This window comes from Camelus ferus, chromosome 9 (assembly GCF_009834535.1).
Source record: "Camelus ferus isolate YT-003-E chromosome 9, BCGSAC_Cfer_1.0, whole genome shotgun sequence".
Taxonomy (NCBI): domain Eukaryota; kingdom Metazoa; phylum Chordata; class Mammalia; order Artiodactyla; family Camelidae; genus Camelus; species Camelus ferus.
In genome coordinates this window covers 10,983,473-11,010,951 of record NC_045704.1, presented here as the reverse complement: position 1 = coordinate 11,010,951, position 27,479 = coordinate 10,983,473, and the positions used below count along the sequence as shown (strand labels likewise).

The window sequence follows — 27,479 nt, the reverse complement described above, 5'->3', positions numbered from 1 at the left end:
TACCCCAACAGAAAAAGAAAGCAAAACTATCTGTTTACAACTTATACGATCTAATATGTAGAAAACTCTGAAGATTCTGGGAAAAAAATGCTAGAAATAATGAATAAATTTGAAAAAATTACAATATATAAAAGCAAAATGTAAGAATCAATTAGTTTCCTATATATTACAAATAATCCAAAAATTGAGAAAACGATTCCATTTTCAATAGCATCAATATAAAGCAAAATATTTAAGCATAATGTTATACAGGAAAGGAATTATGTGTCCACAGTAAACTAAAAACACTTGTGAAAAATGCTCAAAAAGGCACAAATACATGCAAAAATATCCCAATTTCATGAATTGGAAGCCAGTACTGTCAAGTTGTCAATATTAGCCAAAACAATCAACAGATTCACCCCAATCCCTAAAGAAATCCCAACCCCAAATTTCTTGAAGAAATAGGTAAATCCATCATGTAACTGATAATAGATTCGTATCTAGAATATATAAAGAACTGTAAAAGGGACTGATCACCAATTCCATCATGGGGGCGGGGGGCGGGGGGGGCCTTCCCCAATCAAGCATCTCACACTTTGCAAACATAAAAACAAAAACAACTAAGAGTAACATCCAAAACACAGACCTCATGGTAAAATAAACAAATATCAAGATAATTTATAATGCATAGAAATCTACAAAATGAAAACAGGAAATTTAAGTATCTTAAAACAGATTATGGTTCACCACTGAAAGTATCTGTCATTCAGACACTTCAAAATTAGATCTGGAGATAGAAGGAACAGGGGCACACACAGGCGATGAAAAATGTGGCGTCATTAATAATTTAGTCAACAGCCTTACAGATATGAGGATGAGAAGTTGGACCATGTTGTTTCTAGGAGAAATTCCTACACTATTTACTGAGGCTCAAAAGGGATGGTCATTAGTGTATGTAAGCAACACTGTCACAATGCCCTTGAGACAGGCTTTTGTGACATGCCTCAAAAACAGGAAAATAAAACTGGAAAGACTCACAGGTCAGTCTCTCATGATAGTTTGCTTCTCCAATCTTACAACAAATGGCCACTCTACCAAGTAGCTTCAGGGAGTGATTCTGTACACAGTAGGACAATATTACAACGGTGGGGAGGGTCTAGCTTAGTGGAGGGGGAGGGTAGAGCTCAGCTGGCAGAGCACAGGCTCAGCATGCAGGAGGTCCTTAGTTCAGTCCCCAGTACCTCCTCCAAAAACAAACAAACAAACCTAATTACTAACCCTCCCCAAAAGTAAAATAAAAAAATATATATATATTACAGCATATGACAGAAAGTACTCTCCATGAAACATTTTTTGTTACCCAGTAAACCCACCCCATAGAGTCCACCAGAAGCTGTCCTTTAATTCATGTTGGATTATCACAGCAAAGAAACTGGGTAACATTTCAGACCCTACGACTATGTATTTCAAAAGCACATTTCAGAGGGATAATCATGCAAATTTAGGAGAATATGAAATCAGGAAGAGTATGCATTCCATGACTAGGTAGACAGTACTACAAGGGGAAAAATGCATGATATGGAGGTCAGAGCTTATAGACTATCCGCATGGAACCATGAACTCTACCCACAGATGCCACGCGCAGAGCATGAAGACATATATTCTCACCATGTGGGACTGGGGATGAGAAGATCTCTCTGTTGGCTGTCCTGACAGTCTTTCTAAGTAACCATCACAGAGGATCCAGAGGACTGGCTGAAGTGTGTGGCAAAAGCAGAAAAAAGGCTGAGGGATGTAAACAAGCAGACAGAATCATGCAGGTTCTGAGGTGCCAGATGGAATCAAAGAGCAGCCAGCGTGTTCCCATTCTGTGAGTAGGTCTTCCAAGAACATCCAGTGGGGAGGGAACTGGGCAAGGGCCGGGGATTGGAGTCTGGAGGCATCAGCTCTGATCAATGTGGACTGAGAACAGAGCATCCGGTGGAATCCCACCCTGAAGGAGAGAGGAGGGGACAAAAGACTCCAAAAAAACAGCCCGCCTCACGCTCTTCAGAGTCAAAGAACGAGCTCACAGGAGGCACATGACAGTGTTGAACATGGAACACTCTGCTGTTGTCTCTTGGAGCTGCAGCACCACGGAGGGTGAAACCACACATTTCACATGTTGAAGGGTAGAGGGATATGTTGGGGAGAAATAAAACTGTTTGTGAAAGTTCACAATAAATAAACTTTGGATTTCCCAAAAAACTCTCTAGTGATCAGTTTCCCAAACACTATTCATGGGGCTGCCTTTGAGATCTGACCTGTGATCACAATTTGCACACATTCCCAACAATTAGATTTTTTTTTTGCTATTTTCACATCATTCTTCTCAGTCCTGGGCTCTTCTCCTTGCTCCAAAATGCAAATATTTGTATCAGAAACAGAAATCCCTACATATCAAAAGACATAAACATCAAGTGCAGTCACTTTTCAGAATCCCAGCTCTTTCCTCAGCTGAGGAGTGAGGACATTACACGTGGGTCTGGAAAAGTATTTAGCAAACTCGTCCTCCACAAGCCTCCTTCTGAATGCATGGGGACAAGTGCAATATGCAGACACCAGGCTCTCTTAGTAGAAGTGCTGAGTCACAAGCACATGGTGGGAGGAGAGCGGAGAGCTTAGCGGTAGAGCGCACGCTGAGCACACAGAAGGTCCTGGGTTCAATCCCCTGTAGCCCCTCTAAAATAAGTAAACGTAATTCCCACCCCCAAAAATAATTTTCAAAAATGCACAAGGGTAGAAAACAGGGAAGTGGATATATGAGAAGTTTGCCACTGAGCTTTATAAACATGTAAGCTCTGGAAAAACACCTGATGTATCACGAAGTGGGCAGAGCCTTTGAGGAAAAGGTATGTTTAAACTCCTGATGCCAAATCATGAAGCTGTTCATGTCTGAGTCACCGGAGACTGCAGATCAGTCAAGTGAATCAGGGGCTCCCAAGAGGCACAGAGGGAAAATGCAAAGACACCCAAGGGTAGATCCCAACTCCCAGAGGGAAGATATCCTCACCCAGGGGCAGCAGGTTCCTGCAGGTCTCCAACATCACGTCCCTGTACAGGGCCCTCTGAGCAGGGTCCAGGCACTCCCACTCCTCCTGGGAGAACTCGATGGCCACATCCTCGAATGCCAAACTTCCCTGAAATGAGAACACATTTCACCAAGGGGCTGTGAGGAAAGCTCTTATTTGCACACAAAATGAGGAAGAGGAGAGAGGGGTAAGGATCAATTCAGTTGCTGTAAGTATTCTGATACTTCCCTGGAAAAGGATTTAGAGTAAATCATGGATCTCCAATTTTAAATTCTTGTGCTTTTCCACTGAGATTTTGATATCCTTGAATCAATGTGGATTTTTCATTTTTTGGACAACACATGAAATACATATATATAAAACTCAATAAAACAAGCTCATACTGCATAGCACAGGGAACTCTATTCATTATCTTGGAGTAACCTATGGTGAAAAAGAATATGAAAAGAAATGTATGTTCAGGTGTGACTGAAGCATTATGCTGTACACCAGAAACTGACACATTGTAAACTGACTATACTTCAATATACATATATACAAAAGAAAACCTCAACAGCTGTTTGTCTATGCAGGAGTGTTAGATACTCTGTTCTACGCACTGAGTGATATTCAGTATCTAGATGAGCTATGGTCTGAGGGGTGTCTTCCAAGATGACAAAGTCCACAGTAGCTTTATGGAGAGGTCAAAAACTTAAATTATAATAATGCTAACAACAGCAGGGACTAAAGGTGTTTGAACAATTCCTATGTGCTAAGCATTACTCCAAATGCTTTACATGTACTAACTTGTAATCAACATAGTATCTCATTAGAAGGGGGAAGGGTACATATAGCTCAAGTGGTAGAGCACATGCTTAGCATGCACAAGGTCCTGGGTTCAATCCCCAGAACCTCCATAAAAAAAGTTAATAAATTTTTAAAAATTAAAAAATTAATAAATAAACCTAATTACCACCCAACTCAAAAAAATTTTTTTAATTAAAAATAAAAAAAAAATTCTCAGAGTAGTAAAAATAATGTCAAACAAGGATATGGAAAAAATACATTGTTATTAAGGAAGAATATTTTGCAGGGAAAGTATAGCTCAGCGATAGAGTGCATCTTCAGCATGCATGAGGTCCTGGGTTCAATCCCCAGGGCCCCCTTAAAAATACAGATAAACTTCGTTACCCTCCCACAAAATCTTAAAAAAAAAATACATTGAAAAATTTTAAAAGAGAAAAAATAATAAAGACCACCAATAATAAATATAATAACAATGAAAATGTTTGAAACATTGTGAGAATTACCAAAATGTGAGACACAAACTGACCAAACGCTGTTGGAAAGATGGCACCAAAGACCTCCATGCAGGGTTGCCAGAAACCTTCAATGTGTGAAAAAAAAAATTCAGTATCTGTGAGAAGCAATAAAGCAAAATGCACAAAAATCAGGAATATGCTTGTATAGATCAAACAGAAAGTTACCATAACCACAATTACATATGACATTAAGTCAATTAAAAATGGAAAGACACACCCGTGAAATTAACTACAGACGCTGAGTAGTTGAAGGGTATAAATAACGTGCCTTGTTAGTGTAGCTACGTGCTTAAGAAATTATCTTTGCAGCCAGACAGCATGGATTCAAATCCGGATTCAGCCACTTCCTGGGATGGGATTTTTCTGGTCGCATCCAAGTTTCTTTATCTGGGAAATGAGAAAAAACATTAGAACTTATTACAGAGCAGAAAACTCAATTAAGATATTATGCATATAGCACTAACTACAGTGACTCTCAGTGAAAGTGTGATGTGAAAGAAAACAGAAATTGAAATGAAGATCACTTACCGAAAAGAAATGTTTTTGGTTGGGAGCAAATTCGAAGTAGATACTGGATGTCAGCTGTCATGTTCAAAGGAGCACAAAGCTTATTTTCTCTCACAATGCTCTGGCTCTGAATGTGAATCCATCACTGGGAAAGGGTAGGATGGCATCCACACATTTCAGAATGGAGAGTGTCTCCTTGTCACAAGCTATAGTTGGAAGCTTGGCATCTTTCTACCACGGTCATCGTTATATTTTCATTCCCCTCACTGTGTGCACGTGTGGCTCCACACACTTGATTTTCAAGCACCTGAACACAGCCAACTCCCACAAAACAGGTCAGGTCTCCACTGTGCCCTTTCCAGTTCTTTCACTGAACTGACCCCTAGAGGAGCGCTCTCTCCTCCTGCTTCTCGTGCACCTACTTTGTACATGTAATTGTGTTATGTGCATTTTCATGTTGCAAGAGCCTGAAAATAACACACCGATTCATCTGTCCCTTGGTGTCAAACAAGGGACATACGTGTGGAAGAAAAATACAATGCTAAGGAAAAACTGTATTAAAGAATACTTTATTGCATTACAAAATAAACCATATAACATATCCTTAACATCATAATTTAAAAGGGAAATTTTAAAATCTTCTGGAAAACTGTTGTTGTAGTACAAGTGCTTATTTATACTAACGAACACTTGCAAACATTTTTATTAAAATAGTTTAAATATCTTAGGCAATGTATCTAAACGGTATTTTACAGACACGCTTAACAACTATATTGAACAATGGAACATACTGTGCTGACGGAAAGGAAATGTAGTAAATTACTACTGTGAAGAAAAGTGTGGTGTGTCCTAACCAAGAAATCAGGTTTGAAGGGGAAACATTTAGTGTTTAATTAAACAGTCCGCATTTTGTGATGTTTCACTGGTCACACTGATGAAGCCTTACCACAATCTCCTATGCAACCCATCTGGGCAAGCTGCTAAAAAGAGCCTGATGACTCCTTCCTTTGGAACCAACTGGAGGTTCAAACCAAAAGCAGGTAACCTCCCTTCAACCCCACCCACTAATCGCCTTAACACACCAAGCCAGTCACCATCCCCTGGTCTCTCAAACCATTTTTTGAACACCATCAGTCTCCACTGTCCCCTGAGAACGCTGAATTATTGAAGAAATATCCTCATGACCCCTCAATGTTTGTATCAGCACTCATGATCATACCAAACTCTGGGTGAGGTTTCATCCTAATCCAGGGAATGGTCACAAATGCACACGAGCAACATGTTTTGGGAGAAACGAAATGTATATAGTTTATCCATCAACAAAAATGTCCCCACTGTATGTTGTTCAGGACAAAACTCATGATGCTGATCTTTTCAAATTATTGCACTAAGCACTTCAAGCACAAGAGAGATTTCATGATTTAAACATTTTCCAAAATTTTGCACAAAGGTACTATTTTCCCTCATGTTAATCAAGGTGCATGCCATGGGTTCTATTTCAACACAAAAAAGGGACATGAAGAAATATATTCATATAGTGTCTATTCAGAAATAGGGAGCAAGTTTTAGAGAGTGTTTAAAAAAAAAAAAAAAAAAAAAAAAAAAGCCCCAAGCTGGCGCTGCTCGCCCCCAGGAGAACAAGCCAAGATTTCACTGCGGTTTCTCCCCTCCCAGGAACGCGACCTTAAACCAGTCACCCTAGACTTTCCTAACACCAGTGAGTTAACCTACAGGGTAAGACTTCCGTCCTCCATTTACTGAAAAAGGCAACTTTGCCTGAAACAACCCTTCCTTTTACTAACAGCTTTCTTATCCTGCCCAGTTTCTGCCTTGAAAACCTTTCCACTTGGCACGGCTCCTGGAAGCGCCTTTCTTTGCTACATGGCACGCTGCCTGAGTCATGAACCGTTCCATAAAGCCAGTTAGTTTTTTAATTTACTCAGTTCAATTTCTGTGCCTTCACGGAAGTCAGAGTCTGAAGTACACTGTTAGGAAATATCCTGCAACAGAAATATCCTGCAACAGAATGTGGGGAGAATAACTCAAGCACAAACGATGAGCATGTCATTCCCAAACTGTATGCTGTTTGCATCTAAGAAGAAATTATTGTATCATAGAAAGAAATGGAGATTCATTCAACCCTGATTGCCTAATAGTGCACTGTTAGCTTCTGTTATAAAGGACCAAGGCAGAGTAAAACGGTGTTGGTGGAAGAAATATGATTCATCCAGCGTTATGACAAAAATGATTAAATTTTATTTATTAAAACAGAAGACCTGTGATACATTCTAATACAACAGCAGCAAAAGGCGACAGCAGCAGTTAAATGTGAATCCTATCCGTACACATGCCACTCTGGTTCTTCCGGTTAAACTTGTCTCTCAAGACAGCAGCTCTCTCTCCAGTTTCCAGGAGGACTAGTTTTTCTTTCAGGATCAACAGCCAGTGCCATCCGATGGAGAAAATGACCAACCTTCCCCCTGCACTATTTCTAGTGGAGAGTCAGTCCCTAGGAACTGGTCACTGTCCCCCCATGAAAAGCCCGGTCCCTTGTGCTCTGTTTATGGGCAGCTGGTGGAGCTCTCTGTCCATAACCCACAGTGACCTCTCCAGAGACAAGCACCCTGAACTTAGTGAGCAGGATGAGGCAAGTCACAGTTTTACATTATTCTCTGCCCCTCCTTGAGGGTAATTCACACACTGTTGAATTGGATAATTCAGGGTCCTCGTCTTTCCAGGGAGCATGGATGTGAATGAACCACATCTAAAGAAATCAGCCCCTTCATCCTGCTGGGCTTTCCCAGAGACCATCTTGAAAAGCCTGGAACGAGGGCGTAAGATCAACACGTTACCAACCCCAAGCTCTTAATGCTTGCCGCACGACAGGCCAGTCAATTGACGGACTAGTTGTTGGGGCAAGAATGGGGACTTTATCTGGAAAGCCAGCAGACAAGCTGGGGGGCTAGACTCATCTTCCCTGAGTTGGAATGCAGGCTTCTCTTATACTAAAAGGGGAGGCAGTAAAGTGCTGGTTCAGGTCTGACCACACTGAATACACTTCTCTGGCTTCCAGCCAGTATGAATTTCTCACGAAGCCTGAGATGTGAACGCCTGCTAAAACCACTACCCCACTGTTAAGAGCTCTCGCCAGTAAGGATACTTGATGGTAAATTAGGCTTGAAAGCGCACTGAAGGATGGGACACACTCGTTAGATCTCTAAGGTTTCTCTCCAGGATGAATTCTTTGGTGGATCATAAGGTATGAATTTTGACTCAACACTTTGAGACAGTCATTACCTTTGTAAGGGTCCTCTCCAGTATGAAATATCTGATGGTAAGTGAGGCTGAACGCGCAAGAGCTTTGCCACACTCAGTATCTGTAGGGTTTCTTTTGAAGTTTGAATTGTCAAGACCTTCCCACATGGTCACACTTGCCCAGTTTCCCCTCACGTATGGATTTTCTGATGTTTAGTGAGGGCTGAGACCTGAGCAAAGGCTTTTCCGCACTTGAAACATTTGAAAGGTTTCTCTACCACATGCACTCTCTGATGACTTGTGAGGTGTGAATTTCGACTGAAGACCTTGCCACACTCATTGCATTGGAAAGGTTTCTCTCCGGTATGAATTCTCCAGTGGAGTCGAAGATGTGATTTTTGACCAAAGACTTTTCCACAGTTATTACATTTGTAAGGTTTCTCTCCAGTATGAACTCTTTGATGCTTTGCAAGAGTAGCCTTTTCGCTAAACGCCTTGCCGCACTCGTTACATCTGTAAGGTTTCTCTCCAGTGTGAATTCTCCGATGGGTTGTAAGGGGTGAACTGTAATTAAACAGCTTGCCACACTCGTTACATTTATAACGTTTCTCTCCAGTATGAATTCTCAATGATCTGCAAGGTTTGACTTTCAACTAAAGACACTGGCACACACATCACATTTATATAATATCTTTCCTGTATGAACTGTCTGATGTCTAGAAAGGTTTGAGCAGCGATTAAGGTTTTGCCACACTCGTTACATTGGAAAGCTTTCTCTCCAGTATGAACTCTCCAATGATTTGCAAGGTATGAATTTCAACTAAAGACTTTGGCACACACATCACATTTATGTAATTTCGCTCCTGGGTGGATGATCTGACGTCTGGCGAGGATGGAGTCATCACTAAAGGCTTTGCCATACTCATTACATTTATAACCTTTCTTCCCACCGTGAATTTTCTGATGACGTACAAGCTGTGAATTTCAACTTAAGAATTTGTCACATACATCACACTGATATAATTTCTCTCCAGTATGGGTGATCTGATGTCTGGTGAGGTGTGAGACCCTGAGAAAGCTTTTCCCACACTCGTCATGTCTGTGAGGTCTTTCCCTGTGTGCTTTCTGGTGTTGTGTCATCACAGAAGGATGCATAAAATCACTCCCATGTATATTAGACACATCAGTTTGGACACTAGGAGGAAGTCTTTGAAATGGTGAAAACGAGAAACTACTGCTGACAGACTTCTCAGCTTCATCACATTCAGAAATTAGCCCTTCAGTAAGAAGTATGTGCAGCTCATCCTGAACGTTTAATCCAAGCCTATTTCCAATGGGCTTGATTCCCGTATCCCTTCTGTCAGGTCGACCTCTTCCGCCTGTGAGATCTTCCATATGGGCTACACCCATTCCTTTGTGACATCTTACGTCATCTCTCCACCAACACTCAAGGTCATACATGTTTTCCTGGATTTCCCTGAGGTGGAAGTGCTTGATCTTATGACTTTCAGGACTTCCCAACATCACTGTTTGGAGTACTTCCCCTGTATCATTGTTTGCTTTCGGTTGTAAGTGCTTAATCACATGCATAGGAGAGAGATCTACAAGATACAAAGGAACATAGGTATCCTGTTCACTACAATTCATAAGTAAATGTCTCCTTTTGAATGTATGACATTACACCAACAGCAATACTTACACCAAAGAGAGTTATGCAGCAGCCCAACCACGATCTTAAACTATCAGAAACACTAAAGGGATAAAGTTTTTGTTGGTGTTCTTTTGGGGGCGATGGGGGTGGGGGTGGAAATTAGATTTACTGATTTATTTATCTATTTATTTTTAACGTGGGTACTAAGGATTAAACCCAGGACCTCCCTCATGCATGCTAAGCATGCGCTCTACCACTGAGCTATACCCACCTCCCCATAAAGGGATCAAATTATTTACTAAAGAAAGGTAATGTGCAATTCAAATTGCTTTTAGGGTAGGCTAGTATCAAACACCCTCGCACAAAAATATTCACACTGGACAAACTTATGTCAGCTCTCAAAGAAAGGGAACTTTTCCACTATGAATGACCCCAAAGCACATACCAATTAACAGTAAATGTACTGCCGTCTCATGACTGAGGAAGAACCATAGCACAGATAATCCTGCACACTTACTGTACAGAAACAAATGCTGCTGAGCGCACAACATATTGTAACGCTAAATAATCCGAAACCAACGTAACCAATGACTAATCTAAGTGGCTGCTTAGAATTGTGAAAGAAACACAGCACAGAGAAAGATGAAGAATTTGATAAAACTGCCTTTAAGAAAGCAAACTATTTTTCTAAATACCTGCTTCAAAACTACAAATACATAAAAAGGCATTTATTTTACATTAACAGGTAGTGTGTCAGCTGTATTGCATAAGACATGCTGAAAGTCCATCATCTGTAAATCACAACCAACAAATAGTAAGATTCTCCAGTTATCTAACAGCCATTAAGTACAATTCGTACCTATGCAGTGCCTAAAATCATCTACTTCACTGGCTCCAAAACACATGCAATAAACGAGGACTTGGTAAATTTATTAACTAGGGTCAGACACAATGTCGTTGAGAACAAATTAATAATTCAAATGGATGTTATAAAAACCATGACAAAATATTTATATAGCTTTTTATACAAAAGTAACTTTTGAGTATTTACTACAGAACAGGCAATATTCTAAGCCATCTGACAGCACTAGTTTGTTTTAAAAGGCTTGAGGTAAATTAACACGATTTGTCATATCAGGGCAGCAGACTCAGAGGTTTGGCTCCATGACCCCAAAAGACAGAAAGTGGTGAGAGAACCAGGATGTGACCTTGGACCTAGACACGGAGACAGCATATTCTTAAGCAAGACTGCCCACCCAGGCAGGACAGATTACAAATATTACAACAAATACCAAGAGTTTAGAAATAAAATGTCCAGGGAGATGCAAGAAGAGGTGAGCTGTGTAAGTAATACAGTTATTCAGCCATCCCTCCCTGAAATGGTCTCTGAGTCATCACGGCTGCACATGGTGATTTCGGTTGTGTCCTGGGGAAGGTGTTCAATGGAAGAAGAGGGGTCATTTTACAGCGTGAGTCATGTGGAAGGTGGAGGGATGGGTGAGGGAGGGCTTTGGAAACTGGGAAGTTCAGGACAACAACTCACATGTGCTAACAGATAACCGTGTTTCCATCCAGACCCAGGTGCCATGTGAGGAAAGGTCAGGACGGAGAGAGGGTCCGAGTGGAGCACGGGGCACACGCACACGTGGGAGCACAGCCTGGGACTGCGCGTCTGTGTGACTGTAACTGAATCATTCACACCTGCACCTAACATACTGACCTCGAGAGAAAAGACGAATTGATTTAGCAAGTAGGGTACCACTGTCCCATTTTTAACCATGAGAATTACAGTATGGGAATGGACAGAAACGAAAGAGATTTAAAACGTTAGAGCGTGGCATTGTAAGGAAAAAGCAGAATTACGTCTATCACACTATTTGCTGTGCAATGTATCAAACTGAATATGCCATATGTTCCACTGTCATGTTTATAGTAAAAAAAAAAATACATAAAAAAAGAAAAACATATATAATATTCCAAGAGATTGTGCAAGAATGTTTTCAGCAGAAACCGGAAGGAAAAACCAGGAAAAGGACAACAAAAGGAGATGGGTGCGTATATTCTGTATACATACATCTTGTTCCACACCCGTTCCACACCCGTTCCCCCCAAAATTGAGGAATATCAACAAAAAGGGAGGACTGAAACCAAACGGGATGCTGTGAGGCCCTGCCGGGGACAAAAGCCTTTCCTAGTCCCGTTTCCTATTTGGAGAAAAGGCTTTTGTCTCCTAGACCTTCCCTGAAATCCAAAGAGCAGATTCAAGCAGTTACTGTGAAGGGGTGAGGAAAGGCAGAAACAAAGGAAAAGCAAGCCCAACATACTCTTTTCCACGACTGTAGCTTAAACCATTAACTTGATTTATGACCCCAAACTGTGGCTACAACCAGCTACCCCAAGAGGACTCAAAAGTTGATGACACCTGGAGGGGTCAACAGAGAACTGGAATTCATAACCTGACACGTGGGCTCTGAGTAAATCATAACTGCTCTTCTGCCCTCTCCCGGAAGGAAGCTGAAGGATCCCAAGACCAGGATTTAGGCGCCAGTTTTGCAGGATCAGACAGAGTAACCACGAAAAAAAGTCCCAACATGGTGCCAGAAAGGCTGCGGCTGAGATCTTGCAGCAAAGCTGGGATCACAGACACTCCCCCTCCCATCTCCTTTAAAAATCTGACACCCTGTCCAGCCAGGAAGACGGATCTGAAACAAGGCTGGGTCTCCATCATCCAGGTTGCCTCCTCAACTAATAAACCTTCCTCTGCTCGGTTTGTCTGGCTTCACGGTGCGTCAGGCACATGAACTTCGTTCGATATCATATTTTAAAGTAAAGTCTCTGTTAGGAAAAGGTGTTAACACTGCACTGAAAACAAGGCTTCAATGGAGCAGCTCCTCAGAGCTCTCATCACACTCAGTGGTGAAAGAATGAAAGCTCTTCCTCTAAGACCACAAACAAGACAAGGATACCTGCTCTCACTACTTCCAAAAATCTATTACTGGAAGCACCAACAAAGACACACGGGCAGAGAAGGAGACAACTGGTACCACGGCAGCAAAAGGGAGCAAAATTCTCTCTCTTCCCAACGGCCACAATCGGGTATGTGGAAAACCCCGAAGAGTCTGCAAAAGACTTGCTAGAAATAATGACAGCGTTCCAAAAAATTACCAGGTATCAATTCAACATACAAAAATCAAAAGGGTTTCTTAACACCAAAAATGAACACTCAAAAAAGAAACAGAGACAACTATCCCATTTACAAGGAAACAAAAATAAATAAAATATTAGACATGATGTTATAAGAAGTAAACAATTTATATACTACAAACTAATAAAAGACTGCTGGAAAATATTAGAAAAGATACAAATAATTGAAAAAGTATCCCATGTTCCTGGACTGGAAGCCAGTATCGACAAGACGTCAATGCCAGCCAAAGTTACCAACAGACACACCCGACCCCGAGAGCAATCCCAGTGCCATTCCCATGAAAAAACAGGTAGATCGATCGTACAATTTCCTATGGAATCTCAAGAGAGAATGAACAGCAAAAACAAGCTTGAAAAGAACACATTCAGGGGTCTCACACTTCATTTCAAAACTCACTCCAAAGCTACACTAATCAAAGCAGTGCGGTACTGGCATAGACACAGAGAGACCACTGGCACAGAACAGACAGACCAGAAAAAGTCTTGCATACAAGGTCAAGTGATGTTCCACAGGGGCATCAGGACCACTCAGTGCGGGAAGGGCTCTCCAATGATCAAAACGTGCTAAGAAAACTGAGTATCAGAAGAATTTAGTTGGACCATTCTCTTACACTACCGACAAAAATTAACTCAAGATCAATAAAGACCTAAACGTAAGTCCTTACTGTATAAAACTCCTAGAAGTAAACATACAGGAAAAGATTCTTGACATTAGATACACCAAAGATGTTTCAAATACAATACCAAAAACACAGGCCCACAAAGTAAAGACAGATAAATTATACTACATCAGAATTAGAAGTTATTGTGCACTAAGCACACTCAGTAGTGAAAAGACAACCTATGGTACAGGAGAAAAGATCTGCAAATCACATGTCTGATAACAGACAAACACAAAGAATATACAAAGAACTCTCACAGGCACTGGTCACCAGCTCCACCATGGGGGGGCCCTTCCCCAAGCAACCATCCCCCACATCACAAATACAAAACAAAAACCCTAAGAGTGACATCAAAACAGAAACGTGATGATAAAATAAATCAAAATCAAAATCACTTCTGATGCAGAGAAACATACAAAATGAAAGTAACAGTGTCTTAAATAAAACAACTGATGGGTCATCACTGAAGGTATCACTCCACTACGTAATCTCGCATTCAGATGCTTCAAAATCACACGTGCAGGCAGAACTCACACACAGGTGATGGCACACGGGGCATCGAGTCAACAGCCCCACAGATGTGAGGATGTGAGCTTGGACACAACTGTCCCCAGGAGAAACTAGCATACTACTGACCGAGGCTCAAAGGGGATGGTCATTGCTATATGTGAACAACAGTGTCACAGTGCCCTGGAGACACGATTTTTTGACATCCCTCAAAACTAGGAAAAAAAAAAACTGGAAAGACTTATAGGTCAAGGTCTTGAAATACTCTCTGTCTCGTATACAACATGTTGACCACTCTGCTAAGTAGCTTCAAGTGGTGGCGCTGTACGAAGCAGGAAATTATTACAGCATGTGAGGGAAACTCTCCTCCACCAAAAATTATCTGTTACCCAGTAAACCCACCCCATAGAGAGTCCACCATAGTGGTTGACTAGAGGTGGATTATCACAGCAAAGAAACTGAAAAAACCATCAAACCCTAGGACTACCTACTTCAAAAGCAAGTTTTAAGAGGCAAAACTATACAACTAAGGAGAATATAAAATCTGGAAGAGTCTACATTTGAGCCTAGCTAGAGCAGTACAGCTAGAGCAGTACAAGAGTGGAAAAAATACAACATGTGTGGGTCAGATATTATAGGACCTTGAGAAGGGACCATGTGCTCTACACACAGATGCCAAACTGGGAGCCTGAAAGACGCACATATGCTGCCCTTGTAGGATTTGGGGTCAAGAGCATCTCTGCGTCCACTGTCCTTCTACTCATCCTAAGCAACAATGACAGAAGTTCCAATCCACCTGGTTGTTACAAACAGCCCTGAAGTGCATGGCAGAAGCAAAGAGAAGAAAGGGCTGAGGGATGCAAACAAGCAGACAGGATCTGAGGCAGCTCCACGCAGGTTCTGAGGTGCCAGATGGAATCAAAGAGCAGCCAGTGTTTCCCCATTTTCTGATTAGGTCTTCTAAAAACATCAAATGGGGACGGAACAAAAAAATGTTCAGAGCTTGGAGTCTGGAGGCATCAGCTCTGATCTGTATGGACTGAGAACCAAGCAACCAGTGGAATCACACCCTGAAGGAGGTGAGGGGACAAGAGGCCCCTTTAAAACAGTCCCCATCATGCTTCTCAAAGTCAAGTAACAATTCCACAGGAAACAGATGGCAGTGTAGATCATGATACAGACTTTGCCTTTGTCTCTGGAGGAGCTGCAGCACCACTGGAGGGTGAAAGAACACATTTTACAAGTTGCAGGACAGAGTGAGAAGTTGAAGAGAAGAAAAATTTCCTGTCAGAGTTTTTGATAAATAAATTTGTTTTCTTAATGAACTCTCCACTATAAGAAGGATCCCAAACACTATTAATGCTGTGGCTTCCTCTCTGCTCTTCTGAGATCTGACCTATGTGCACACTTTTCATACATTCCCACCTGATACAGTCCCACCCACTGGGTTTTCTATTTTCACATCATACCCCACAGTCCAGGGCTGTTTCTCTTGCTCCAAAATAGAGGTAATATTCAAATCAGAAATAGAAATTGTTGCCTATCAGAAGGAAGAAATCCAAAGTACTGTGTCTTTTCCAGAATCCTATCTCTCTGCTCAGCTCAGAAGGGAGGATATTCGGGGTGGGTCTGGAAAAGTATTTCACACATTAATCCACCGCTTGCCTCCTTCTAAATGAGGAGGGAGTGATATGCGGATATCTAGCTCTCTTCCAAAAAACAGAGAGTCAACAGTCAAAAGGCAGAAATACGAAATTGGGTATTTTTTAAGAGTTTGCCATTGAGCTTTATACATAATCAACCTCTAGAACAATCCCTGATGCAACATGAAATGGGCTGACCATCTGAAGAAAGGGTCAGTTGAAATTCATGACACCACATCATGTCTGAGGCAACAGGGCTTTCGGATCAATTAAGCAAAACACAGGCTCCCAAGAGGCATAGAGGGGAAAATGCAAGGACACTCAAGGACAGATCCTGAATTCTAGAGGGCAGTTCTCACCCAGGGACAGCAGGTTCCTGCAGGTCTCCAGCATCACGTCCCTGTACAAGGCCCTCTGAGCAGGGACCAGGCACTCCCACTCCTCCTGGGAGAACTCGATGGCCACATCCTTGAATGTCAACCCTTCCTGAAATGAAAACACATTTCACCCAGGGGCCATGAGAAGAGTTCTCATCTTGATGAAAACTGAGGAAGAGGAGAGAGGGGTCAGGATTGATTTGGTTGAAGTATGTGTTCTGACAGATCCATGGAAGGGTATCTGAAGCAAACTGTGTGTTCCTTAAACTCTAATGCTTTTTTTTGTTTTATTATTTTAAAATTTTTTTATTGAAGTATTTTCCGTTTACAATGTGTCAATTTCTAGTGTACCGCATAATATTTCAGTCATACAAATACATATATATTCTTTTTTTATATTTTTTTACTATAGGTTATTTAAATCATTCTCCTTTTGATAAGTATATCATCCAATTAGTAGGGATTTTTCATCTTTGTGGAGAACCCATGAAACACATGTAAATAAAACTCAGGAACAGGCTGTTATGTGCAGGAAGTGTTACATATTCTGTCCTACACACTGAGTGACAGTCAATATCTAGATGAGCTACAGAATGAGTAGTGTCTTCAGAGATGACAAAGTCCACATCAGCTTTACAAAAATGTCAAAATCTCAATTATGATGATGATAACAATAATGATTAAAAGTGTTGGAATACTTCCTATAAGCTAAAGATTCCTCAAAGTGTTTTACAGGCATGAATTTGTTATCAACATAATAGCTCATTAGAGAAAAATCTGCTCTCATCTGACAGAGGACAAAACTGTGTCAGAGACACTGAGAAACTCAACTCAAAAAGCTAAGAAATGTCACAGCAAGCACCTGAACTCAGAGGGTTGGGCTTTGAAACTGAAGGTTAGGAATAAAACAGTGAAGCAACAGAGAGAGCATTGAAAGTACACTGACAGAGGGTTTCCTGAGAAAACCTGAAAGAAATCCAAAGTGAATGACATAAAACAGCATGAAAGTCCATTAGACATATGGGCACACACACACAGGCACATACACATAAAATGTTCGTAATCTTACTACTATTTAAGCCGTTAATACGATAGTGCAGAAAAAAGTAATAAAAAAAGATTAAAAAAAATTTTTTAAGATAGTGCAGAAAAAATTTCAGGCCATGGAATATATTGAAGATAAAATTTAAAAGGAAAAAAGATATAAGGTACAGTTTTGAAATCATGACTTTTTTATCAAAACCATAGACTTCCACATCCATAAACTCATGAACACACCTGTCTACACAAAATTAACTGAAATGAGAGAAGTTTTCTCTTGATATATTTGTGGACAATTTTTTTAATCATCATTTATTCAGTTTTCCCCTAATGAAACATTGATACAAAATTACAAAAGTTATTCGTATTACACGTTATTTTCATGGATTGAGAACAAAATTATCATAATAGTAAAGTTCAACATTTCTAGAAGAATTAAAAATCATGATAAAAAATATAATCATTAAGCAAGAACACTTCACCAAAAGTAACTATCAGAAGGAAACATTTAAGTGCTAACTTCTGCAGCACGGATACTACAACTGGGACAAAACAGAGAAGATTAGCGTGGCCCCTGGGCAAGCAAGACATGCAAGTTCCTGAAGTCTTCCTTACTTTTAAACAAAATCGACAAACCTCTGCCAGGATCACCAAGAAGAAAAGAGAGAGGACCCCACCCCTGCCCTGCCACCTCCAAAAAAATAAGAAATAAGAGAAATGGCAACCAATACCACAGTAAAACCAAACAATCTTAAGAGACTATTACGAACAATTATATGCCAACAAATTTGGGACAACCTAGAAGAAATGAACAAGTTTCTAGAAACATACAGTCCACCAAAACTGAATCAAGAAGAAATAACGTAATTTGAAAATACTGGTCACTAGAAGTGCAATAGAATCTGTAATAATAAAAAAAACAAAATCCACACAAACAGAAGTCCAGGGTCAGATGGCTTTACTGGGGAATTCTACCAAACATACAAAGAACTTATACCAGTCCTTCTCAAACTCTTCCAAAAGCATCAAGAAGAGGGAACACTCCCAAACTCATTCTATGAAGCAACCATTAGTCTGAAACCAAAGCCAGACAAAGACACTACTAAAAAAGAAAATTACAGGCCAATATCTTTGATGAATACAAAGGCAAAAATTCTCAACAAAATATTAGCAAACCAAATATAACAACACATAAAAAAGACAACAAATTACAATTAAATCAGATTCATCTCAGGCTCACAAGGATGGTTCAACATATGCAATTCAATCAATGTAATACATCACAACAATAGAAAAAATAAAAACTATATGATTATCTCAAGGGACACAGAAAAAACATTCTATAATATTTAACATCCTTCATGATAAAACACTCACCAAAGTGGCTACAGAGGGAACATATCTCAACATAATAGAAATTGACAAACCCACAGCCAACATAAAACTCAACAGTAAAAAGCTGAAAGCTTCCTGATAAAATCTGAAATAAGACAAGGACACCCATGCTCACCATTTCTATTCAACATAGTATTTGCAGTCCTAGCCATAGTAATCAGATAAAAAGAATTAACGATCCAAATAGGAAGGGAAGAGGTAAAATTGTCACTATATGCAGATAACATAATATTATATATAGAAAACCCTAAAAATTCTACACAAAAATTACTAGAGCTGATACACAAATTCAGCAAGGTAGCAGAATACATGATTAACATACAGAACTCTGTTGCATATCTTCATGCTAACAATGAAATATTAGAAAAGCTAAAAAAAAAGAAGCCTTTTAAAATCGCATCAAAAAAAAAAAAAAAACCTTAGAAATAAACCTGACCAAGGAGGTGAAAGATTTATATGCTGAGGCCTATAAAAGACCTGAAAAAGAAAATTAAAGATGATTTAAAGAAATGGAAAGATATCACATGCTCTTGGATTGGACGAATTAAAATTGTTAAAATGGCCACACTACCCAAAGCAATCTACAGATTTAATGTGATACCTATCAAATTACTCAGGACACTTTTCACAGAACAAGAACAAATAACCTTAAAATTCATATGGAATCACAAAAGACTCAGAATTGTCAAGACAATACTAAAGAAAAAGAACAAAGCTGGAGACATAACACTCCCAGACTTCAGATAATACCACGGAGCTACAGTAATCAAAACAAAGTGTTATTGGCACAAAAACAGACATATGGATTGATGGAACAGAATACAGAGCCTAGAAATAAACCCACATTACTTAAGGTCAATTGATCTTCAAGAAAGGAGGCAAGAACACACAATGGAGAGAAGACAGCCTCCTCAGCAAGTGGTGTTGGGAAGGCTGAACAGCCACATGTAAATCAGTGAAGTCAGAACACTCCCTCACACCATACACAGAAATAAACTCAAAATGACTTACAGACTGAAACAAAAGACAAGACATCTTAAGTGTCCTAGAAGAAAACATACGTAAAACATTCTCTGACATAAATGGTACCAATGTTTTCCTGGGTCGGTATACCAAGGCAATAGAAATAAATGCAAATGTAAACAAATGGGACCTAATGAAACTTACAAGTTTTTGCACAGCAAAGGAAATCATAAACAAGATGAAAAGACAAATTATGGGGGAAAATATACTTAAATTATACGACTGACAAGGGCTTAATTTCCATAATATACAAACAGTTCATACAACTCAATAACAAAAAAGCAAACAACCCAATCAAAAAGTGCACAGAAGACCTAAACAAGCAATTCTCCAGTGAAGACATACAGATGGCCAATAGGCACATGAAAAAATGTTCAGTATCACTAATTATCAGAGAAATGCAGATCAAAACTAGAAACAGATACCACCTCATGCCAGTCAGAATGGCCATCAGTAAAAAGTCCACAAACGATAAATGTTGGAGAGGGTGTGGAGAAAAGGGAATCTTCCTACACTGTTGGTGGGATTGTAATTTGGTGCAGCCACTATGGAAAACAGTAAGGAGATTTTTTAAAAAACTGAAAGTACAGTTATGATATGATCTAGCAATCCCACTCCTGGGCATTTATCTGTAGAAAACTCTAATTCAAAAATATACATGCTCCCCAGTGTTCACAGCAGCACTATTTACAATAGCCAAGACATGGAAGCAACCTAAATGTCCTTTGAAAGATGACTGCATAAAGAAATTGTGGTGTATATACACAGTAGAATACTACTCAGTCACAAAAAAGAATGAAATAATGCCACTGGCAGCAACATGCATGGACAAAGGCATTATCATAGTAAATGAAGTAAGCCAGATGGAGATGGACAAATATCGTATGATATCCCTTACAAGTGGAATCTAACAAAATGATATAAATCAACTTATTTACAAAACAAACAGTCTCACGGACATAGGAAACAAATTCATGGTTACCAAAGAGAAAGAGGGGAAAGGATAAATTTTGACTTTCGGATTGACAGATACATACTACTATGTATAAAACAGAAAAACAATAGCACAGGGAACTATATCCAATATCTCAAAATAACCCTTAATGGAGAAGAATACATATATGTATAACTGTATCACTATGCAGTACACCAGAAACTAACAGAACATTGCAAATCAACTACAGTTCAATTAAGAAAAAAAAAAGGAAACACTAGATGCATGCCCTCTGAAATTACAGTGTAGTGAAGGGGAATGGCCAGGGGTCCTGCTTTTCACCACTGCACAGGGTGCCTGAGTGGGGAGCACGAGAGGAAGTAACAGCAGGAGAAACAGAGAGTGACAGACACAGAGAGAGTGTGAGACAAAGTTCAGAGAGTTGAAACTATTAACACTCACAGATCTAAGGAGATGGAAAAGCTAAAAATGAAAGGATGAAAAAAGATATTCCATCCTAAAGAGAGCAGGATGACTACCTTATACCAGACAAAACAAAGACAAAATCTGACACAAAATACAAACGGTGTTACATAATGTTAAATGGGTCAACTCACCGAGAAGATTTAACAATTATAAACATGTGTACATCTAACATTACAGCTCCCCGCAAATGAAGCAAACATCAACAGAAGCGAAGAGAGGAACAGACATCAGCACAGTAATAGTATACGAGACTTCAATGACCCAGTGTTACTCCTGGATGAAACCAAACAGAAGATCAATAAGGGAAATGAGCACGTGAACAACACTATAGACAAATGGACATAACAGACGTGCACAGACCACTCAACCCAACAACAGCAAAAACACATGCTTCTCAAGCACACGGGAAACATTCTCCATGACAGACTGCATGTTAGGCCACAAAAGAAACCTTAACAAATTTAAGAGACTGAGACCATAAAAGGTATCTTCCCCAATTACAATGAAATAAAAGAAAACATAAACAGTAGAAGGAAAAAAGATAAATTCTGCAAACTACAGAACTTAAACTCATTCTTACACAACCAATGGGACAAAGAAGAAATCACATGGAAATTTTAGGATATTGGGATGAAAACAAAAATGCAACATACCACACACCAAAATTTATAACATGCAATGAAGGCTGTAGTGAAAGAAGTCTACACAGTAAAATGGTTACAACAAAAAGGGAAAAGATTTCAAATCAGAAAACTATTTTTACATTTCAAGGAAGTACAAAGAGAAGAAAAAACTAAATCCAATTTTAGCAGAAGTAAAGAGGTTAATAAGAAAGATTTTACCAGAGCTAAATGAAACGGAAATTAGAAAAACACGAAAGTCAACATGCCAAGAACTGGTGTTTTAAAAAAAATTAACTGGAAAAACCCTTGACTAAGAAAAAAGACAGAAGATACAAATAACAAAAAGATATGTGAAACAGGACATTAAAAAATGTCTTTGACATCAGTTGCAAAGTATTAAGGGAGTAGTGTAAACAATAATGCTAATAAATTGCATAATCTCGAACATAGAGGTAAATTATTAGACACATACAACCTACTAAACCTTAATCATTAAGAAATAAAAAATCTGAACAGAAAGATAACTGGAGAGATTCAAGCAGTAATCAAAAACCTCAAATAAAAACCCCAAACCAAATACATTCAATGCAGAATTCTACCAAACATTTAAAAAAGAATTACCTATAATCCTGCTAAAAATGTTAGAGTTGAAGAGGAAACACTGGTAAACTCACTCTATGGACCTGGAATAATTCTGAAACCAAACCCAGAGACTGACCCAACTAGAAAGGAAAACTAAAAACCAATGCCCATGATGAACACTGATGCAAAATCCATAACAAATACTAGCAAATCAACTTCAACAGCACATTAAAAAGATCTGACTTCATAACCAAGAGTATTTTATTCCTATAAGGGAAGCAGGACTCAACATATAAAAATTAATTCATTTGATAGATCACATTAACAGATTAAAAGAAAAAAAACATACATGATCATCTCAATTGATGCAGAAAAAGGAGTCAGACAAAATTCAATAACTTTTGAAGATACAAACATTCAACAAACTAGAAACAGAAAATTATGTCAAAATATACTGTTCAACAAAGTACTGAAAATCCAAGCTAGCCTTATCTGCATCAAAAGTAAAAACATCTGTGTGTCAAAGGGCACAACTGACACAACGAAGATGGAATCTGAAGAATGGAGGTGATGAAAGAGATTTTAAAAATTTCCACCTCCCAGAAGTTTAGCTTGATTTCACTGTTTAAAATTGATAACAGAATAAAAGACTTTCTATCACTGATGTCTCTTTCTGAACTTTCCTTTCCATCCCCAATCATTAAGATTTTTTAACGTCAGTGACACACATATTTAAACAAATTTCCCCTTATTGATCTATTTCCAGGTTTTACCAGGTATTGTGCATATTAATCTCTGACTTCCCTGTGCGGCTTCTTTCTCTGGTTTACAGAGAGCAGACAGCGCACCCAGATGGGCCCCTAAACTCTCCCTGCTGCCCCACAGCACTGACTCCGCGTCTCCAACCCACGGGGGTGAAGCCTGCCCAGGACGCTGCCCAGGGAGCCAATTCACAAGACCCAGGTCCCGGGTTCCCGGGGGTGGAGTCTGAGTGGGGAGGACAGACGCTGAGGGAGGGCCCTGGGTGACTGTGAATGTACAGGTGTCAGGCAGGATACTTCGGAGTCAGACAGGATTAGCGAGTCCAAAGGGCATCTCAGGAAGGACAGACTGAGAATCCAGTGAGAATATGACTTTACCTGAGAAATAGCCATTTCTGACTTCTTTTCTGTCCTCTTCCTCCTGTTTTGGGCTTCATCCTCAGACAACATGAGTCTTTAAAGGTCAGTCTTCAAAGTGGAAAACATGCTGTTTAATGCTTAGAATCAACACACATCTTCCTGTGCCATAACCACACACACACACAGGGGAGACCTCACCATGTGGGACAGTCCTCTGCTGCCCACTGTCACAGGAGGGACTCAGGATAGGAAACTCCACACACAGACCAACAAGGGAGTTTCCCCACACTGTTCTCAGATCACCCTCCCCTCCTGGTGAGCCCCTCCCCTACACGGCAGCACTGGGCGCCTCAGCTGGACCCAACAACCCCTTTCAGGTCACAGACCAGGCCCTGATCCATCCCCCCGCAGAGCAGAGCCCTCTCCCTCTCAGCCCGGATCTCAGCCCTCAGGATGGGAGGACTCAGTCAGGATGCTCAGTGAGGGATCCAGACTGGAATCACCTGGGGGCCCTTAAATATCATTGAGGTTCCCACCAAGACTATTTGAAGGGAAATCTCTGGTCAGAGGGGACAAAACATGGCTCTATGATTTGACATTTCTAGTTTCCACATAAAATATCTTTCTTCTTCTGTCATAATAACGTTCTAATTTATGGGTGACAAATTTTCTACCTCCATTCATTTGTCAACATTTTAGTTCTTTCTCCATCTTGGCTGTTGTGAATAATGCAGTAATGCTCACTGGAGTGCAAATATTTCCCTCAATATAATGATTTCAGTACCTTCGGATATCAAGCCACATGTGCATCACTTAAGCATACAAACTTTAAATATACTGCATTCTAAAGTCACAAATCAATATATCAGAAATTAATGACCCACATCCAAACAACTCACCTCCCATCTGCATCCACTCTCCCCCTCTGACCTGCACTACTGTGTTCCGGGTTCATTCTTTATCTGTCTCCCTCTCTCTGTTTTCCTCTATTCTCCTCTTGTTCCTTCTGCCCTCCTATTTCTTCCCTCACTCTTGTTCTGCCTCACTTTGCAACGTGTTCCCTATCTTGCTGCTCTTTCTCCCCAACCTTTCTGATGGTCCTGAATCACCACACATTTCTGCCTCTTTCTTCCTCCGATCTCTGCTCCCTCTCTACCCTCTGTTGCCCACGAAATGAAGCACAAAGCGGTTGTGGTGCAAAATGTCTCCCGAGATTCGGGTTCCTTTATTTTTTATACCATCTACACAAAGGAGTAACTCTTGCCAAGCACACAGTGAGTAAGCATTTTTTTAAATTGACGCATGCGCACTACATCTAAGACACTCTTCTTATTCCTTATCTTAAGAATGCTAAGCTTCCTTAACTACATCCAGACCCTCCCGTTCCCAGGCCTGTTCCTTTTGAGGAACTGGTAAACATCCCTGTTTGCAAGCAATGTTTCCCCTGGGAACGGGCAGAGTCACCTGGCAGGAAATTCTGTTTGTAGACAAGTCCGGCCACTTCCGTGAGATGTCCCGCGAGCAAGCACACCCACAGTTTTCATGCTTAATCTCCTTCACCCTCCGAGTTACACCCTTTTTATCCTTTGACCCTCCCGTCCTTCCCACTCTCTCGCACCCCAGGTGGCTATGCTTCTTCCCTGCTCTCTCTCCTCTGCTCTTCCAGTCAATAGCTGTCCTCTGTTTCTCTCCCAGGACCACGATGTTCTGAAGGCCAGGACTCCAACTGTCCTATCCTCTCCCCCACTCAGTGTGCGAAATGCCTCATCATGATTACCCTTCCCCCGCCCTCTTCCGCCTTACCGCTGACCCAGGGCCCCTCTCCCTCCACGGCACTCCAACGCCTAGAGATTCCCGCGCCTTTATTTCCTTCTCTATTGTATTCACCTGCTACTTAATTTTATCCACCTGCTACTTTAAGGTCTAAGTCTATTTCATTTTACTATCGCTTTGCAAGTGCCTCAGCCATCCTCAACAACCCCATCGGTTTTTCATCATTCTTTTCTCCTTCTCAGTATTTCTATTTCCCTCTCAGTCGTTCTCTTTTGATATCCCTCTTGTCTTCTTCTGTCTGCTTCTCCTAATTCCCCTCACCCACGTATTTAAAGGGTTGGCAACGGAATAAAACGCACCCCCCGACCCCACCGAAAGAGACCATTTTCCAATGGATGTGATTTACACGGAATTACACTGGAGGTCACATGGCTGGCCCAGGTCACATTCTCCTAGCGGGATGGGGGAAGGGCTGACTACGAAGAGGAAACCCGCGGAACAGGACCGGCCTGAGGAGGACGCGAGGACAGAGCGGCTAGGAGGGAGGGGGTCTCAGGAGAAGGCCGGGCTCCCCAGAATCCAGGGACCCGGGAGAGGACGCGGCCTCACGGGAGCGGGGCGGCCGGCGCTGACCTCCAGGGACAGAGAGGGCGAGGCTGGGGGCGCGAGTCCACCTCGCGAAAGAGGACTCTTCATAGGGGGGTGGAAAAAATAAAAGGTCCCATGAAGGAAAATAACACGAAAGGCGGTGTCTCCGTGGACGGAAGGCAGAAAAACCAAGGGCAGGGACGAACTTCAGCGGTTTCAAACCCAAAGGAAAAGATCCCCGACCTAGAAAGGCGCCGCCTGGACTTACGTGGCCGGAGGGCCGGGTGCTGGGATTTTAGGTCCGCAGTGACTCCCAGACCCTGAGAATGAAGGGGGACCTCGCAGCACACAATCAAATAAGAAACGAGCAGCTTACCGTCTACACCTCGACCTTCACGTCCAGCCCTCCTTCCGGTTCCGGAAGAAACTGCGCGCGCAGTCTGAGGCGGGACTTCCGGGACGAGGGGTCAGGCGGAGTGTTTCCGGCAGGGGCGGTGCGAGGAGGCAGCCCAGGTCCACACAGGGAGCGCCGGAGGGTCGGGCAGGAGCCAGGAGAGGATTGGCCTTTCCCGGAACCTTGAAAACGCTCATTTTAAGTTACTCTCTGGAACAGTTTCACGGTAAAAGCTTAGTTGTTTGGGGACCAGTTATGTCGGAAACTAAGATGTTTCCTCCTGACAAGTTGAAACCGGTTTCAATAAAAAGCTGTTTTTACCAGCAGGTGGCTCGCATGTCCTGTCCTGCCAGGGAAGTGGAAGCAATTCTGTGGTCTGGAAACTTCCGTCTCTAAGTGGTCGCTGTCGAGCGGTGGTTGGATCCAGGAACATTTCCTGCAAGTAGAATTTAAGCAGTCTGAGGAAATGAGAACCGAACTTGACTATAATAGAAACTAGAATGACAAGGACAAAATTCCCCCTGAATAGTAAAGTTTACTTCACACTTACACCCCACGGAACAGCCTTATTGTTTCTATTCCTTATTCAACAGGAGGTCAAACTCAACACGCTGCACTGGTCCACAGACTCAGGGAGAAGACCTGAGGGCGTCGGAGGCTAAAGGACTAAGGCGTGTGACGTTTATCCTGCCATCACAAAAATAAAGAGATGAGAGATAAGTTTCTCTATTTTTTTAACATATTTTCCCAAATAGATGTTTTTCTCTAGTTTAGAGGGTTTTTTTTGGGGGGGGGGTAATTAGGTTTCTTTCTTTTTTTTTTAGAGGAGGTACTGGGGATTGAACCCAGGACCTCATGCATGCTAAACATGTGCACTTTGAACTATACCCTCCCCCACCAAAGCTTCTCTTTATTGAAGTGATGAATAATCTGTTGTTTTCTTTGACCTGGGACAGAGAACTGCATGTATATTCTCATTGACTTTGGACATGTAGACGGCACATACACATGCGGATGAAGTGGGTATTATGTTAAAACTCTTCTGATACACCCTTACTTGCTGGAATGTCTTCACGTAATTCCGTGTCAGGACCTGTTGTGGATGCAGTGAATCTAAATTAGTAAACAGTAGTTGAGCTCAATTACACAAGAAATTATCCAAGAAATAATCGTCCTTCCACATCAGCACTATTCGGGAAAAATAATTACAAGCAAAACTAGAATCTCCTGACCCAGAAATTTCCTCCAAGTAGTAGAATGGAAGGAGAACAGCTTTATTACTGAATAATCTATAACCAGCATATGATGGGGATAATAGCCATCACTAACAGATTGCAAAGACACAAAGAAATCCCACCC

At 41.0% G+C, this 27,479-nt stretch overlaps 1 protein-coding gene, 1 long non-coding RNA gene and 1 other non-coding gene across 5 annotated transcripts; 1 reads left to right on the top strand and 2 right to left on the bottom strand.

Moving 5' to 3' along the window:
- Positions 1-4,622: 4,622 nt before the first annotated feature.
- LOC102509088 (zinc finger protein 480-like) lies at positions 4,623-26,240 on the bottom strand. 3 transcript variants are annotated; one of them, XM_032487894.1, is made up of 4 exons: positions 26,103-26,240; positions 23,384-23,473; positions 16,143-16,269; positions 4,623-4,741 (listed from the first exon to the last, which is right to left on the bottom strand). In XM_032487894.1, exons 2-4 carry the CDS (start codon positions 23,453-23,455, stop codon positions 4,644-4,646), a joined length of 297 nt encoding a protein of 98 aa, XP_032343785.1. In that variant the 5' UTR covers positions 23,456-23,473; positions 26,103-26,240; the 3' UTR covers positions 4,623-4,643. The 3 variants fall into 3 exon arrangements, with proteins under 3 accessions (XP_032343785.1, XP_032343783.1, XP_032343784.1); XM_032487892.1 differs by lacking the exon at positions 4,623-4,741 and adding an exon at positions 8,614-9,717; XM_032487893.1 differs by lacking the exon at positions 4,623-4,741 and adding an exon at positions 8,614-9,717 and having other exon boundaries at positions 25,995-26,104.
- On the bottom strand, positions 7,098-8,301 carry LOC116666034. Its single transcript, XR_004322888.1, has 2 exons — positions 8,022-8,301; positions 7,098-7,278 (listed from the first exon to the last, which is right to left on the bottom strand). It is a non-coding gene; the product is annotated as an uncharacterized LOC116666034 (long non-coding RNA).
- LOC116666183 lies at positions 17,714-17,820 on the top strand. Its single transcript, XR_004323027.1, has one exon. It is a non-coding gene; the product is annotated as a U6 spliceosomal RNA (small nuclear RNA).
- Positions 26,241-27,479: the final 1,239 nt, after the last annotated feature.